We start from the raw sequence: 16275 nt of genomic DNA, 5'->3' as shown, positions 1-16275 counted from the left end.
ACAAAATTGTTTCTAGATGTCATACTGTTTAGAAGACATTTACTACTAATCTGATTCAGTTTTTGATTTCTTGAACTACTTTATACTTTAATATAAAAATGGCTATTAATTGGCAGCTGTTTTCAGTTTATATATGTTGGAACTATAATGCTTTTAATATTTTTAGCTATTATAATGCTAGTTTTCAAAACAAATATGTAGTACTTTTTAAATGTTATATTTTTCAAATAAACAAAGGGAGACAAACATGCATTTTAATATTTTAAAATAGCTTTTTTCATTTAAGCCGAGATAATATTTCAGTGTGCTATAGTCAAAACTGTCTCAAGTATATCAAAAGCAAATAATGAGGGAAAATAGTGTTTCAGAGCTTTGCTAAATCTTGAATCTCCTTTAAGAGGGATCAATTTCAGTGGTTTTTACAAAGATTTCTATTTTTCACAATTTATACATTTTTATTAGTTTATCAAAATATAAAATACAAAGAAAAATAGAAAACTAGGGGAGAAAGGGAAGGAAAGACTACAGGGGAGAATGGGAAAAGAAAGAAAAACACATTGTTGTCAGCTCTCTTTAGTACAGTAGACCATAATAACATTACAACCTCAACTTTTTACTTTTACACAATAGTATATACTTAACATTTCTATAGCAATAAACCTACCTAATCAGCAAAAACAAAATCAAGAGTTTCATTTTTTTTCTGTTGGAAGCACAAAATCTGTAAGCAATTTGCAAACAGAAACAAAATTAAATATATTTTCTCCTTTAGATGAAGATATCAATTTAACCAACTCTGCTTTTCCTTGCTGTGAGAAATAGTATATACTTCTATTTACTCATTAATCTTTATAAACTCATAATTCATATTTTTAAAAATTCCCTGTTATTTCAGATTTTTTAACCTTAAAGGGAGAAAGCACTTTTTCTAAGTTTTAAAACAGTAAACTTTTCTTTAAAAGCATTTCTAAAATCTGTAGGTTCTAATACTTTTTTTAACTTTAATTTTTAACTTCTTAACATACATACTTTAAAGTTCACTTTCAATGATATTTTACAGACTTTAAAAATTACTCAAGCGTTTTATATATGAAGGGGAAAAAATCATTTTCAAACCCATTTTATAAACCCCAAACACAAAGCTACATTAAAGCTTTCTTTCTATTATATATATGACACCAATAAGAGTCTAATTAATTCCAATTAGCTCATTAAATTTAATTCTCCCTCAAATTTATCCTTGTGGAATTGAATCTTTTTCTTCTCACTAGATATTCTAACCATATTTTCAAATTTAATAATGTTTTACAAACTTTGGAAATAATTCAAACATTATATATCTCCTGTTCACCTGCTGTGGCTCCCCCGAGGGCAGAGTTTGCCCTGCCAATGTTTTTCATCGTCAACCCACTGGCACCCCAAATGAAGACAGAAGAATGAGGATGAGACAGAGGAAGTGGTGGAAGGGGAGGCCAGTCTCAGTCAGTACAATTGTCTCATCTGCGGCAAGTCATTCCGCAGTGAGTTACTCGGAGCGAGCCAGAGGTGGCAACCCAGCAGTGGAAAGCTGCTGGTGGAGGGTGTCTGTAATTACAATTATATTCTAGAGACACCCAATGTTTTAAGTGTTTAAAGAGGAAAATTAAACTCTCAAGGTTCACACAGCCTCTGCAAGAATTTTTTACAATGGGAGAAATATTGTGACATTTTCTGATTGACAGAATATACAATTTCTTAAAAATTAATGCATCTCTAAAATCCAATCCTATTATGGCTGCTACTCTGCTATCCAAACTTTGCAAGCACAACCTGACATTAGCAACGGGGGAGGGAAGGAAGGATTGGAATGTAAAAGGAAAATTGGGGGAGGAGCTGTGCTGGCCTGTGTCAGAAGCTCCAGCCAGCCAACCATCTGCAAACCCTACGAACTGAGGGGCCATTTCCCAAACAATATACAAGCACTTAATTGGACATTAACAGATAACAGGGATGCCGGGTATGTGTGTGTGAGAGTGTGTGTGTGTGTGTGTAGGGGAGGAAAGTTATTTTGTATCGTTTGCATGCAAAAAGTCCAGATTCAGTTTCGCTATCTCTGTAATCACTTAAGCTTAAGTAATATATAACATATACTTTTGGCAAAAACAATGGGCCAGGAGTCTTTCTTTGCTAGATGACCGAGTGGGACGGTTGACAAATCCTTTGTACCTGGAACTGCAGTATTTTCCATTACCTAAGAATTGTTCCCTTTTTGCAGTTCTTAGAGCATGAAAAAAACCCTGAACATGTTAAATTTCAAGTACTGTACACTTGTTTTAAATAATTTTATTATATTTTTATCAAGCACATAAAAACAATAGAAATTAACAATAGAAAGAAATGATAAATAGTAAAAAGTGAACAGGGATAGAAATGTGAATTAAAGAAAAACAAAATGTATAGAAAGAATGTCACTGCACGTTTTTTTAGTGCGTCCGAAAAGCTCAATTCTAATTGTACATTTCTTTCTGTTCTGCACCTGTGTTGATAACCTATCTGGTAACCATAGTGCATGTCATGTGGTCTAGCTATGTTATGAGTTAGTTTTGCTGTGTGCGCAAGCGTAAAAAGTTTTTCTCGTTTTTTGTTTTTTCATTTTTTTTTCCTTTTACTGTTTGATGAGAGAGGATATAGATTAGCTTTCTTTGTTTATATATATTTTTCTTTTGTGATTAAAGGTTTTTAATATAATATGCGTCAGGCTTTATTTTCCTTCACCCACACACATTATGCATCATCTGAAGCACGGTCCATCGCCCTCTGATAGGAAGAATTATTCCTTGACAAAGAATGACTTCCAACTCTTTCAAGGATATGGAAAACACTTTTGATACTTAGTTTAAGATTAAAATTTTAAAATGTTAGCAATCATCAAATCCATGCCAAAATTTGATTTTTCTCCATCTACTGCAAAAAGTTCAGGAAAAGATTCCAATTGCAGATTTATTTCTTCAATGATTTTTAGCTTATTAGTATTGTATAATTCTATATAATTCAATATAATATGCAACTTTTGAACATGAGAATTTTCAGCTATAGGCCCGCCCCTCTGGAATATTCTCCCCTCAAATGTTAGGATGTCCCTGATTTTGGCCTTTTCATAAGGCCGTGAAGATTTAGTTGTGTACTTGGGCCTGGGGATCTAAGTGTTAAGGGCCCTGTATCCATAGGAACACTTAATTGGTGCCATTTATATTTATTTTGAACTGTTTTATATAAATTATTTTAATAGTTTTATTGTCTTTATTGTATCTTTTGTCAGAAATACAGGAACTAGAAAGGGGAGATGTTATTTAATGTTTTAAAAATTAAAAACTTTAATATTCAAAGTTCAAAGCCCTACATGGCAGGGGGCCGGAGTACCTCAGGGAACATCTGCTGCCGGCATCAATCTCCCTGCGCCCTGTGCGTTCCCACAGAGAGGGCCTCCTCAGGGTGCCACCGATCAGAGAATGTCGATTGGTGGCCCCCAGGGGGAGATCCTTCTCTGTGGGCGCTCCGGAACTATGGAATCAGTTACCGGTAGAGCTCCGGATGGCGCCCGATCTTCGCTCCTTTCGTCGCGATCTCAAGACGTTTTTGTTTGTACAAGCCGGCCTAGCCTGATGGGGGATTGGTGGGGTTTTTTATTTCTGTATTCTTAATACTATTTTTGGGGTTTTATAATTGTAATATATCAATTGTTTTAAAATAGGGCAATTATTTAATTTTCTTTTAATATTTGTAACTTTGTATTTTATTCTTGCCCTGTAAACCGCCCTGAGTCCTCAGGGAGAAGGGCGGTATAGAAATATTATTAAATTAAATTAAATTAAAATTAAATATAGTTTTTATTAAAAATCTGGTGGTTAGAATGCAGTATTGCAGGCCAACTCTGACTACAGACTGGAGTTTGATCCTGAAGGGGCTCAATGTTACCTCAGGCTTCTATCCTTTGGTAAAACGAGGATCCATATTGTTGGGGGCAATATGCTGACTTTGTGAACTGCCCAGAGACTGCTGTAAAGCACTGTGGGGTGATATATAGGTCTAAGTGCTATTTCTATTGCTGATGATATAATTCTAGCTCAATAATGAACCATGTTAATGGCAGAAATATTTCCAGCCAGCAAGTCATTCTGTGTGCAAATCAGTCCCAAAGGGCATTGTAAAAAATGGATAGTTTGGATATTGCCACATTAACAGTGAATATCTTCTTCCTAAGGGAGAAACTTCCATTTTCCCATATAATTTTTAGTACTAGCTAGTCTAGTACATTTTATTATGTGCACTGCCCAGAGTCATTTGTTGAGATGGGGTGGTTACAGAAATCAATCAATCAGTTAAGTGTACAACATTACTGCAAAGGGGGGGGGGCGGTAATAAAGAAGAATACGATCAAAACGTGAGTTAAGATGATCTTGAATTACTTGCAGCAACAAATAATAATCCATCCTTTACAAAATGCTCTACTGTCCCATAGATATGAAAAACAACTTTTTGATGGATTAATTTCAGCTTTAATTCATAGGGCATATGAATTTGTGTTTTTTGAAACATGAATCCACTGAGTCCTTTAACGACCAGAATTTCCAGTTCTTGATGCTGTTTGTTGTTGTAGATCAGAAGTGTCAAACTCGCAATGTCATGTGACGTGTCGTGATGTATCGTGACTTTTTCCATTGCCGGCAACCCCTGCTGTAGATATTTTAAATTATTCCTTTAACTTTCGACAAAAAAGTAGGTTTGAATTTTGAAATGAATTCTTTAGTATTAATAGTATTGGGTATTTTAGAAATTGCTAAAGCATCAGATTCATGTTGAGTGGTCAAGCATGTTTTAACTGGATATATCTCCATTGTTGCATTGATAGTAAAGAAAATTATGTATGCAGTTGCTGGAAAGATTTAAAGTAATAATTAAGCTCTTAAAATTATATATTTTTACCCCCATGTTTTACCCCCAATTATGCTAGTTATTCATGAGATTTCATATCAAATTTAAACCTTTCACCTAACAAGGTCCAAATGTCTTACCATTAGCAAAGTTGGAAATACTAAATTAGTCCAAGTAATTGTATCATCTGCTAAAATTTAAATGGGTATGTACTTTCCAGGTTAGCAATTTGTGGCAGTTAATGGCAATTTTCCAGAAAAATAATTATTTTCATTAACTCATCAAAAATTAACAAAAACTGGTACTAAAAAGTAAGCCCAGTGAGATATCTGAAACCAAAGATGTCAGCTTGCCTGCATAGGTACCAGCAACCAATGTCCAAAACTGCAGGGGAGAGCATTATTTGGCCACATTCTGACTTGGGACTGACTTCCAAGAGTCCAGTCATGTAGCTTTTCTGGGCCATTAATTTTGACAAGTGGAATAGTTGTTCCCAAAGGAAAATTGGCAGGAAATCAAGGGTGCCAGGCAAGGAACCATTCGGATTTCTTCTGTTATGCTCTGCATTCAGCTGCTTGGCAGAGCCCATGACCAGCCATCATCTTCTGTTGCCTCCAGCTGCATCTGTTATTCAGCCATATCTTCTTAGGTGCCTGATTGCTAGTCTCCCCTTGAGGCTAGCATTCATCCAGGGAACCTTGAAGAGGCTCTTCCATCTCTGATACTTCACAATTTGAATAGGCTGTGATACTATTTGTGGTTTTGTAGCATCCTATTTAGAAACTCTGAAAGAATTCCTGAGTTCTTTATAAGGCAAAGTTCAGGGAGGGGGACACTCCTGTAATTCCTGTCCTTTCTTCATCCCTCTTTCTAATATCTTGCAGGATCCACAGGAGACACCAGATTGTGGCTCACTTGTCCTAACAGCTTTCAGAAAATTGAACATGCACCCAATATTTTTGCCAACATCTCCCTGAGACCATCACATTTCAGTGCAACCTTTTAGGCTGTCACTGCTCCCCCACCTCCTGTGCAATAGTTCCAGAGTCTCCCTCTCTTCCTTGCCTCCCTACAGCCATGTTATTAGCTGTATCCAACTGTGATGGTATCCAGGAAATGCCTTGGGAGACAGGGCAGAGAGATTCTGCTTAAGGAATAATCAGATAGGAGACAGCTTTGCCTGTAAATGGAAAATGGGTGAGGAAATAGGCTTAGCAGGGACCTGCTGGTGTTCGGGCGGAGGTGCGGTTTGGAGACCTGCTGGTGCCGGTTTAGAAAGCTGCCGCGGCCTGCAGCAGCTTTCTAAACCGGCACCAGCAGGTCTCCAAACGGGTGTTCGGGCAGCAGTTTGGAGGTCCCGGGGTGGCTCCGGCGGCGCCCGGGCTGAAGGCGGTGCCGCAACCCAGAGCCCATCACCAGGGAGACCCATCGCCGCTGGCGTGCAGGTGCGTCCACATAAAAAAAAGTGGAACCGCGCACGTGTATCCACGCACGCACATGCACAAAAAACAAAACATTTTGCGCATGCTCAAAACATTTTGTTTTATGCGCACGCACGTGCGTGGATGCACGCGCGTGGCTCCCACTTTTTTTTAATGTGTGATGGAACCGGTTCCCAGTGGCTCTTTTGCTTTTTCAGGTTGCCGACCCCTGCTCTAGGTCATTGGTCTGCTATCAAGCCTTAATGTCTGTGGAGATTCTCAGTCATCCAGGTCATAGTTGTCTCAAACATGCTTTTTCAAATGGCAACTGGACTATTTTTTTCTTGAGGAAGAAGAAAACGTTTTGCTTCTCATCCAAGAAGCTTCATCAGTTGTGAAGGTGGGGGGATGGAAGGATAGGTACTGACAGGATTGTGGATCATCTGGTCATTAGTATTCTCTCAGAGCTGTTGAGGCCACTTGGAGATTTGTCTGTGTCTCAGGGTCACCTGAATCAGAGTGCAATTGGTTGTGGAATCTTCTTGGAACTGCTGAAAGGGCTGCGCTATAGACTGGAGGTGGGTGATGTCTTATTCCTACCCCTCTATTGATGTGCAGTGCACATTAAGGAAGACAGAAGCCTTAACACTGAAGTTTACAGAAACCCCTCACACACAGATCGGTATTTACTTTTTGATTCTCACCATCCCCTCAAGCACAAAATGGGAGTGATCAGAACCCTAAAACCACCCGGCTGAAGCTTTGCCTACCACTAAAGAGGGAAAAGAAAAAATATTAAAACTTGTCAGAACTTGTGGTTATCCTAACTGGGCCTTCATCAAATCCAAATAAAGACCCAGCTCTTCCATTACAGATTTTTTTTAAAAAAGAACAATAAACATAGCAATGTTGTCATTTCATACGTTGCAGGAATATCTGAAAAACTAAGGATTTTCAACCCTCATACATGTACACTTTACACCCAGGAATACATTAACGCAGAAGCCTGTCCACCCTAAGGATAAAACCCCCAGATATAAACTGAGCAATGGAGTATATACAATACAATGCAGTGAGACATGGGCAGATCTGTAATTGGTGAAACAAAACAACCACATCACAAGTGCATGGCGGAAGAAGATTCAGCAATCCATCTGCATTTGAAAGACAAAGGCCACTCTTTTGAAGACAGCAAAATCCACATTTTGGATAGAGAGGACCACTACATAAAAGAATCCATCTATGTTAGAATTGAATACCCCTCCCTCAATAGAGGGAGAGGAATAAGACACCACCTATCTCCAGTCCACAGCACAGCGCTTTCAGCAGTTCCAAGAAGATTCCACGACCAATTGCACCCTGATTCAGGTGACCTTGAGGGTGCAGATAAACCTCCAAGTGGCCTTAACAGCTCTCAGAGAGAGTGCTAATGACCAGATGACTGCAAAGAAATACAATTCTTCCATCCCCACCGACCATCCTGTCAGAACCTATCCTTCCATCACCCCACCATCACAACTGATGAAGCTTATTGGATATGAAGTGAAACTTTTTTCTTCTTCCTCAAGGAAAAACAGCCCAGTTGCCTTTTGAAAAAGCACCTTTGATATCAAGGTTTAAGCATTTTTTTATATTCCTCCGGTCAGCAAGCTGTAAAGCAGCAAGTCACTTACTCTAATTATTACATAAAAAGCATATTTATTCTTTTTTTATAATAATATCTGAAAGTGTTGTAAGATCTTTAAAAAAACACAAAATCACAAAAAATAAAGTGGCTTCTATTTAATAACAAGAAAATCCTTCCTTTGTTTTTGCTTTTAAAACTGCCAGATAAGAATAATGATCTAACATGATATGTTACTTCCAGAACAGAAACATGGTCTTCAGCTGGTTTGATAGACTACAAGGCCCTTTACTATGAGAAAGTTGGCCTAGTACAATGAAATCTCCATACTAAAAACTAAAACAACATATTTGAAAACCAAGGGATTCTAAGACATTTTCAATACAGAACCCTGTCAAGCCTCATTATAGTGTGTTTCTTTGTGTGCATATATATATACATGTACATATATATACACACAGAGACATATATACATACATATATGTGTGTATAATAAAGTGCATCTTTTAAGACTTGACTAGTGAAAGGACATTTTCAATTATAAAATTCTTAACACAAAATATATAATAATTGTTAAATCAGAATGTACATTTTTAAAAACTAATGTTTAAATTTTGATTCACTAAAGAATAAAAGGTGTCAAGTTACAAGAGTGTTACATCATTCTTCAGAATTATAGAGCTTTGGATGATCTTGTTACTTGCCAATCTTTAGATTTGAAATACAGTAAAGAAAAACAGTTCAGTCACGGACCATAAAATTATGCTTAGATTTTGGGAAGCTTTGGTGCACTGACAACAGGATTGGAATCCTGCAAGAATCTCCTTCCTGCGTTCTTGTAGTCATAAGTACAAGTGTGAGTCTCTGCATAGCGATGAGTTGCGCAGAAGTTGTTTCCACATCTGAAAAAAAAAATGAAGGGTTAAAAATCATGTTTTGAAACACACAGACAAAAACTAAAAAAAAAGTTTTAAAAAAGAATCTTCAAAAACAAGACAACAATAATAATAAAAAGAGCAACTCAAACTGTATGGGCATGGATGTAAGTGGGTACGTAAGTATATAATTATAAGAACATTTTAACATTTCAAAAACTTATATTCAACCTTTCTGCCCAGAACATATAATTTACTAGGAAAAAAATGGTTTAATAAAGAAACAAAGACCACATTTCAAGAAATTATTTTCCATTGTCAATTTTTTCAAACCGTTGTTCTATGACTTTCTTGCCTAAGCTATTTCCCACTTTTTAAATATACTAAATCAATAGAAAGTGTTACTTTATTTTTCCAATGTTTGAAAACCAACAAACTTGGCAAATAAGAGAAACTGCAGAGGTTTTTAAATACTGTATTTTACCCTCAAAATGAGATTTACAAAATGTAGACATTCTTCATCAGTCTTTAATATGTAATCTCATCTTCATTTAAGAGGACTTTGTTATGTTGCAAAAGCACAACATTTTGGAGATATTTTACCAATAAAGATCATGAATATTTATTTACAATTTTTAACTTTTCCCCACTGAAGATAAAAAATTATTTTTTTGTTTGAATTTTTGTTCATGAGTATTATGAGCTCAAGGTTCTGAACATCCTAAATACGTTATGATATTTCCAGGTGAAAATGGTTTTAGGAAATGATTGGCAGCTCTATAGCCATATTACCTGGAATCTTTGTTTTGTCAAACGAAGAGAAATATCATGTTTATAAATCTTTTTCTTTTCGTTGAAGAAAATAAACTGCCATTCCAGAAAGTCTCCACTAGCTAAGATTGGTTTTTAAAATTGGAATCTATTGAGATTTTCATTGAGAGGGTAAAATCTAAATTGATTCTATAATAAATTACAGTTGAGTTTTTAATTGTCTAGAAGAAAGGGGGAACCAACATTAAAGAATATTTATAAATTTTATTTATTTGTATTTCTCAACTGCCCATCTCACAAAATGGGGAAAAACTGATGTTCTGCTCTATCTAGGGATCCTGAAGGCAAAATTCAGTAATCCTATCACAAACACAAATCTTAATATAGGAACCAGGTTGCCCTCTCCAAAAGCACTGGGGAACTACCTGCAGACTGGAAAAGAGCTGGTGTGATTCAAAACAAAAAACCAAAAAAACATACAAACAGATCCAGAAAATTACAGACCAATCAGCCTGACATTAATACCTGGGAAGATCTTGAAAAAGATAAGCAAGCAAACACTTAGAAGCAAACAAAGTTATAACCAGAAACAAACACGGCTTCATCAAAAACAAATCTTGCCAAAGAAATCTTATTTTGTTGTTTTGACAAGGTGACTAAATAAGTGGATCAGTGAAATGCTGTGGACATAATATACTTAAATTTCAGTAAAGTATTTGATAAAGTAGACCACAACCTACTTCTTGGTAAGCTAGTAAAAATGGAACAGATAGTACCACCAGATGGATTCGTAACTGGCTGACCAACAGCACTCAACAAAACATGTAGTCCTTAATAGAATTACATCCACACGGAGGGAAGTAAGTAGTGTGGTGCTCAAAGGTTGCACTTTAGGCCCAGTATTCTTCAATATCTTCATAAATGATTTCGATGACTGAATAGAAAGGAAACCCATCAAATTTGCAGATTAACACTAAACTGGCAGAAATAACCGACACCCCAGACAATAGGCTCAAGATCCAGATGGATCTCGGCAGACTTGAAAACTGAGCCCTACCTAACAAAATGAAATTCAATGTGGGTAAAAGTAAGATTTTACACTTAGGCAAGAAAAACCAATTGTATACGTAGAGACTAAGTGAAACGTGACTCAGTACCAGTATCTGTGAGAGGAATCTTGGAGTCCTAGTGGAAAATCACCTAAATATAAGCCAACTGTGTGTGGCAGCAGCCAAAAAAGTCAATGCAAACCTAGGCTGCATTAACAGAGGGATAGAATCAAGATCTCATGAAGTATTAGTACCACTTTACAAACAACAACAAAGGTGATTAGGGGGCTGGAGATTAAAACATATAAAAACTGTTGCAGCAATTGAATATGCTTAGTCTAATGAAAAGAGAAGGACTAGGGGAAACACGATAGCAGTGTTCCAATATTTGAGGGGCTACCACAAGGGTGAGGAGGGTCAACCTATTTTCCAAAGCACCCGAAGGCAAAACAAGAACCAATGGATGGAAATTAATCAAGCAGAGAAGCAGCCTAGAAATAAGGAGAAATTTCCTATATGGTGAGAACAATTAACCAGCGGAATGCCTTGCCTTCAGAAGTTGTGGGTGCCCCATTACTGGAGACTTTTAAGAGACTGGACAGCCATTGATATGGAATAGGGTATCCTGCAGGGGGTTGGAATAGAAATCCTTCAGGGTCCCTTCCAACTCTGTTATTCTATGTCATTAGGGCATAAACCTAGGAGAAATATTTTTCCAACTTCTTCGGCATGAAGAACTAAGATCCACACAGAGGGAGGTAGACAGCAACTGCTTCCTGTCCTGTCCTTTCAATTTCCTCAGGCTTTCCCTTATTACATATGGCAGGAGACATCTGAAGCAAACTGGTACTTCGGGATGTGTGTTTTATAAGGATGACCCCTATTGTCTTTGGCAACTTCAGTGATTTTCTCATTTTGAAAAGCAAGGAACAGCCCAAACTAATTTTATGAAACTTTACTAATACAATGCCTCACAAATGTGACACTGCTATTCCTAATCGATACTAAACCACAGGGAAAAGAGCAAGATTAGTAGAGCAGTACTACTCCTTCAGCCAGCAAGAATTTGGATATGCCCTTGAGGTAGCTGTTAGGGCTAGATGGGCAGCCTGAGGGACTACAAGCAGTCCTCGACGTATGACCACAATTGAAGCCAAAACTTCTGTTGCTAAGGCAGTTGTTAAGTGAGTTTTGTCCCATTTCACGCCTTTCTTGCCACAGTTGTTAAGTGAACCATTGCAGTTGTTAAGTTAGTAACACGGTTGTTAAGTGAATCTGGCTTCCCCATTGACTTTGTCAGAAAGTCGCAACATGACCACAGGACACTGCAACTGTCATAAATATGAGCCAGTTGCCAAGCATCCAAACTTTGATTACATGACCATGGAATGTTGCAATGGTCTTAAGTGTGAAAACCAGTCATAAGCCACTTTTTTCAGTGCTGTTGTAACTTTGAACGGTCACTAAATGAATGGTTTTAAGTCGATTATCTTTATTTGAAACCCTTGTGGTTTCCTATTTTTAATCTCTTGAAAGAGCTGGTTTCAAGATCAGTAAATGAAATCCACTAAGTATTTATCTTATGAACTCAAGAGTTGGTCACCAATGTTTAAAAAAACAACAATATTTCAAGAAGAAATGGGACAGGAAGATAAATTAAATATATAACGACCTTAATGAGTCACTGTATAGGAAAATGGAAATAAAACCATGTGACAGACATTATGAGCTGATAAATTCTTTTTTTTAAAGAGGAAATAAAAAGAATAAAAACTAAGGGATCTCTTATCAGATAAAGTCATAACACTTTCTATTAGGTATCTTATGAGAAGCTTCAATGGTAGACACCTGTGGTGGTTGGTTTAAGACTGAAAATCTAGAAGGAAATGTTTGCCATTTTATTGCAAGGTACAGATCAAGACTCAATGGGTTCCTTAAACAACCATGAAAGTGATGGAAGTGATCAGTCATTTTGTGGTAATATTCAATATTGTATGACAAACTTGGAAAACTGCCACATAGCCTATAGGAAAATACCCAAAACCTGGGGAAAAATCACAACACAAAAGCTGACAATGATAGAAAAAACAAAATAGAGATGTAATGCTAAAATTGGTGGGGTGGTTATTATAAAAAATGGCAAGAGGCAGCCCCATGTATGCCACTGTCCTGAATGAAAGACAAAATATAAAACTAATAAATAATATAGAATATAAATCCCATGATAAAAGCAATTGTGGAATTAAAAAACAAATCACATTTGCCATTATACAAACAGGCAGTCAACTCCAAATATATGTCCCAAAATTACTGAATTCTGAATCAGGTTAATTCAAGAATTAACTGAACTCCATATAAAACAGGGGTGTCAAACTCGCAGTCATGTGATGTGTTGTGATGTATTGTGACTTTTTCGCCATTGCTGGCAATGGGGTGGGTGTGGTTTTGTTATGATGCATCCGGCCCACGGGCTGGCAGATTGACACCCCTGATATAAAACAATAGAGAGGTAATGTGGTGTCGCAGTTAAGAATTAGGAGCAGAAAACCCCAGGTGCTTCTCCTCCCGTAAGCATGGAAGCTTGCTGAGTGACTTAGGGCCAGATCCTTCCTCTGAGCTCTTATCAGTAGCAATGACAAGCCAGTTGTAAAAAAAAAAAATCTCTCTCTGCACCAGGCTGAACTCCAGAACAACTGAGTGGATGAATGCTAAAATAAGCAGACTGTGCGTCAAAAACACCAAGAAAAGCAATCTGCTAAAATTGTTGCCATTAATGTTTATACCCCCAAACTCTTAATTAATCTTCTATTTATTTTAGATCTCTCGATTTGTTGCTGTTCTTTTTCCACCTTTGATTAATTCAAAATATATGCTACCACTCTGCTGATTTCATCTCATCTCATTTGTTTATAATAGTTCTCCATTTGGAAACAGTTATTATTTTAGAGGGAATAAAATCCAATTCGTAAGAAAAATAGGACATTTCTTGATATAAAATTAGCTCATGGAATTAGCCCTGAACACAATAACCCTTCAATTACAGTCCAAGTACTGCTAAATTTAAGGTCACCTTCACATTTATATACAGACAATGAAAGAGAATGATGGAGAAGAAACCTACTTCTGTTAATTTTTAATTAGGGATGCACATTTTACAGGTTGTGTTTCTTTTATTTTAGAAACTACTAGCTGAAAAGTGAAAGACTGGACCTGGCAGCTTTATCTCAATACTTATTTAGCATTTATCCCAACTAATCCCTTCCTATTTCTTTGTTGTGCTTGGATAATGGTAAATGGTTTTAGGATGCAAATTCAACCTACCTACATTCATAGCTAGTTGCTAATCCAGTTTTCTTTCCACATAGGAAGCAATGCTTTGCAATTTTCTTTTTAGGTTGAATAGAACAATTCACAGGTGGAAGATGAGTTGTATCACCTGCTTTCAAAAAAGTAAAATATTCATAATTATTTTGTACAGTTGCTATGAAATAAATGATACAAGGGAAAAGCAGCTGCCAAGAAAGGCTAGTAAAACCACTTATCTTTTAAAAACAAAATATGGCATTTTATCATTTTTTTCTCAGGCAGCGGTAAATTTTTGAAATGTATTATATTAAACAATTGTAAAGTTATACTGCATTTCTGTTGGAACCATACCTGTTAATTAAAACTTGTTCATTTAAAAAACTTGTTAAGTTATTGTACTGATAATTCTTCTATATCAATATGGGCAATAGTATAATACTGATTTGTTCATTCAAAACCATCAACATTCAGCCCTGCTAGCAAATCTGTGGATCAATGTTTATTTTTTTATGAAAGTGAAACAGTGGAATTATCTGGCAGCATTATCTATTTTCTGCACTGCTTTTGGTTTTTGAGAAGTCACAGTTATACTTGAATTTACAAGGGCTATAAAGCATCAAAGGGTCACTTCTCCAACTTCATTCAGTTTCTTCTGCATTAAGTAATAAAAAAGAGAATTTGATGGAATGTTTCCATTGATAATGGCAGGATAAAGATAAGAGTTGGTGCTAAAAGAGATAGGTAAACTGCTTCTTGTTTAAGATTTGTATTGTTAAATATGTAATTTCCACCTGGCAGTGAGTATAATATTCTAAAAATGAAATTTATGTTTTAAGCATTCTATGAACAAAAATAGGACAGGGGTTGTTTGAACCTATTATGTGAATCAAAGTTTACTGACTGTCTTATTTTAGGAGACACTGATTGAACAAAGTTTGTTTAAAGGGCCCATGTGGAGCTTTCCTGTTTTATTCAATGGAAAGATTAAAGAGTAAAAGTTGGCATGTTAAATAAATTCATGGAAATATTTGAAATGGACAAACCACAGTGATACTCTATAGCAGGGGTGTCAAACTCGCAATGTCACGTGACATGTTGCAACTTTTTTTCCATTGCCAGCAATAGGGTGGGCGCAGTTTTGGCATGAGGCATCCGGCCTGTGGGCCGGCAGTTTGACACCCCTTCTCTACAGTATGAGGCGCTACTCTTCATTTGAAAGTGTAGGTAACATACTGTATTTGCAGTTCCATATAATTAAAACAAACAATTAAAATGATATTTACTTTATCTAAATATACTTAAAAGTTTATGCTTTTTAATTTTCAGCATTTCCGCATAAATATGACCTAAAATGTGTGATATGTTCTCCATACAAGTCCTAAAAGTAGATAGTTGTAATTAAACAAATGAGTCAGAAGCAGATTTGTTCATTTATTTATTGAGAAAAATGATCCAAAGCTAGATGTTTGTATGTGGCAAAAGTATGAAAACTGCTAGGAATATCAGTTCATTTAAAATCAGAGTCACGTTTTTCAACCAATGGGATGATAATCAGGTGTAAGTGTGGAAGATCCTACCTTATTTAAAGAATATAATTCTGGGTATTTTAACCTTCATCAAATAAGCCAATTTTATATTTCTTCTTTTTACTTCTAACCATCTTATTCTTAATTCAAATACTATAATGTAATTTGCTTTATCTTCATTTCTTTTAAAAAACTGCTTTACGAGTATCTGACTGCTTCTCCAAAGCAGTATAGCTTCAAAAGCTATCTTTAAAGCTATCTATAATTTTTTAAATAAATATTTACCCTTAAATCAGATATTAGACAACCCATGATCCTTTGAGTCATTATTTTATAGAAATTTCCTTACCAGATTCCTCAATGCCTTCAACAGTAACAGAATTTCTAAGCTACTGCCTTCACTGGAAAAGTGGGGATAGATTCAGAGATGAATCTGCCTTGAACACAGCTCATGTTCAACTGTATAGCAAAGTCAAACATTATTTATTTATTTATTTATTTATTCACATTTATATACCGCCCTATTCCCTGAGGACTCAGCACAGGAAATGTTTTATGACATTTTGTATGTCATAAAATGTCATAGTACCACTGTATAAAACCTTAGTAAGATCACACTTGGAATACTGCATCCAGTTTTGGTCACCACATTACAAAAAAGATGTTGAGACTTTGGAAAAAGTGCAGAGAAGAGCAACTAAGATGATTAAAGGCCTGGAGACTAAAACATATGAAGAACGGTTGCAGGAACTGGTCAAGGCTAGTCTAGAGAAAAGAAGGACTAGGATGATG

At 36.2% G+C, this 16275-nt stretch overlaps 1 protein-coding gene across 9 annotated transcripts in view; it reads right to left on the bottom strand.

Moving 5' to 3' along the window:
- Positions 1-8099: 8099 nt before the first annotated feature.
- Positions 8100-16275, bottom strand: part of ZFAND4 (zinc finger AN1-type containing 4) — a 40339-nt gene continuing 32163 nt past the window's right edge. For 6 of the 9 annotated variants that reach the window (XM_081326970.1, XM_081326977.1, XM_081326969.1 and 3 more), the window contains 2 exons: positions 13977-14090; positions 8100-8858 (listed from right to left, as the gene is read on the bottom strand). In XM_081326970.1, coding sequence (XP_081183096.1) covers positions 8698-8858; positions 13977-14090 — 275 coding nt within the window. In that variant the 3' untranslated portion in view covers positions 8100-8697. Of the gene's footprint in view, positions 8859-13972; positions 14091-16275 lie in introns of all 9 variants that reach the window. The other 3 variants (XM_081326973.1, XM_081326974.1, XM_081326972.1) reach the window with 3 other exon arrangements.

The sequence above is a fragment of the Vipera berus genome, assembly GCF_964194415.1.
Source record: "Vipera berus genome assembly, chromosome: 4".
Lineage (NCBI taxonomy): Eukaryota > Metazoa > Chordata > Lepidosauria > Squamata > Viperidae > Vipera > Vipera berus.
Note: the sequence above shows the minus strand (reverse complement) of the source record. Positions and strands in the feature narration are given on the sequence as shown.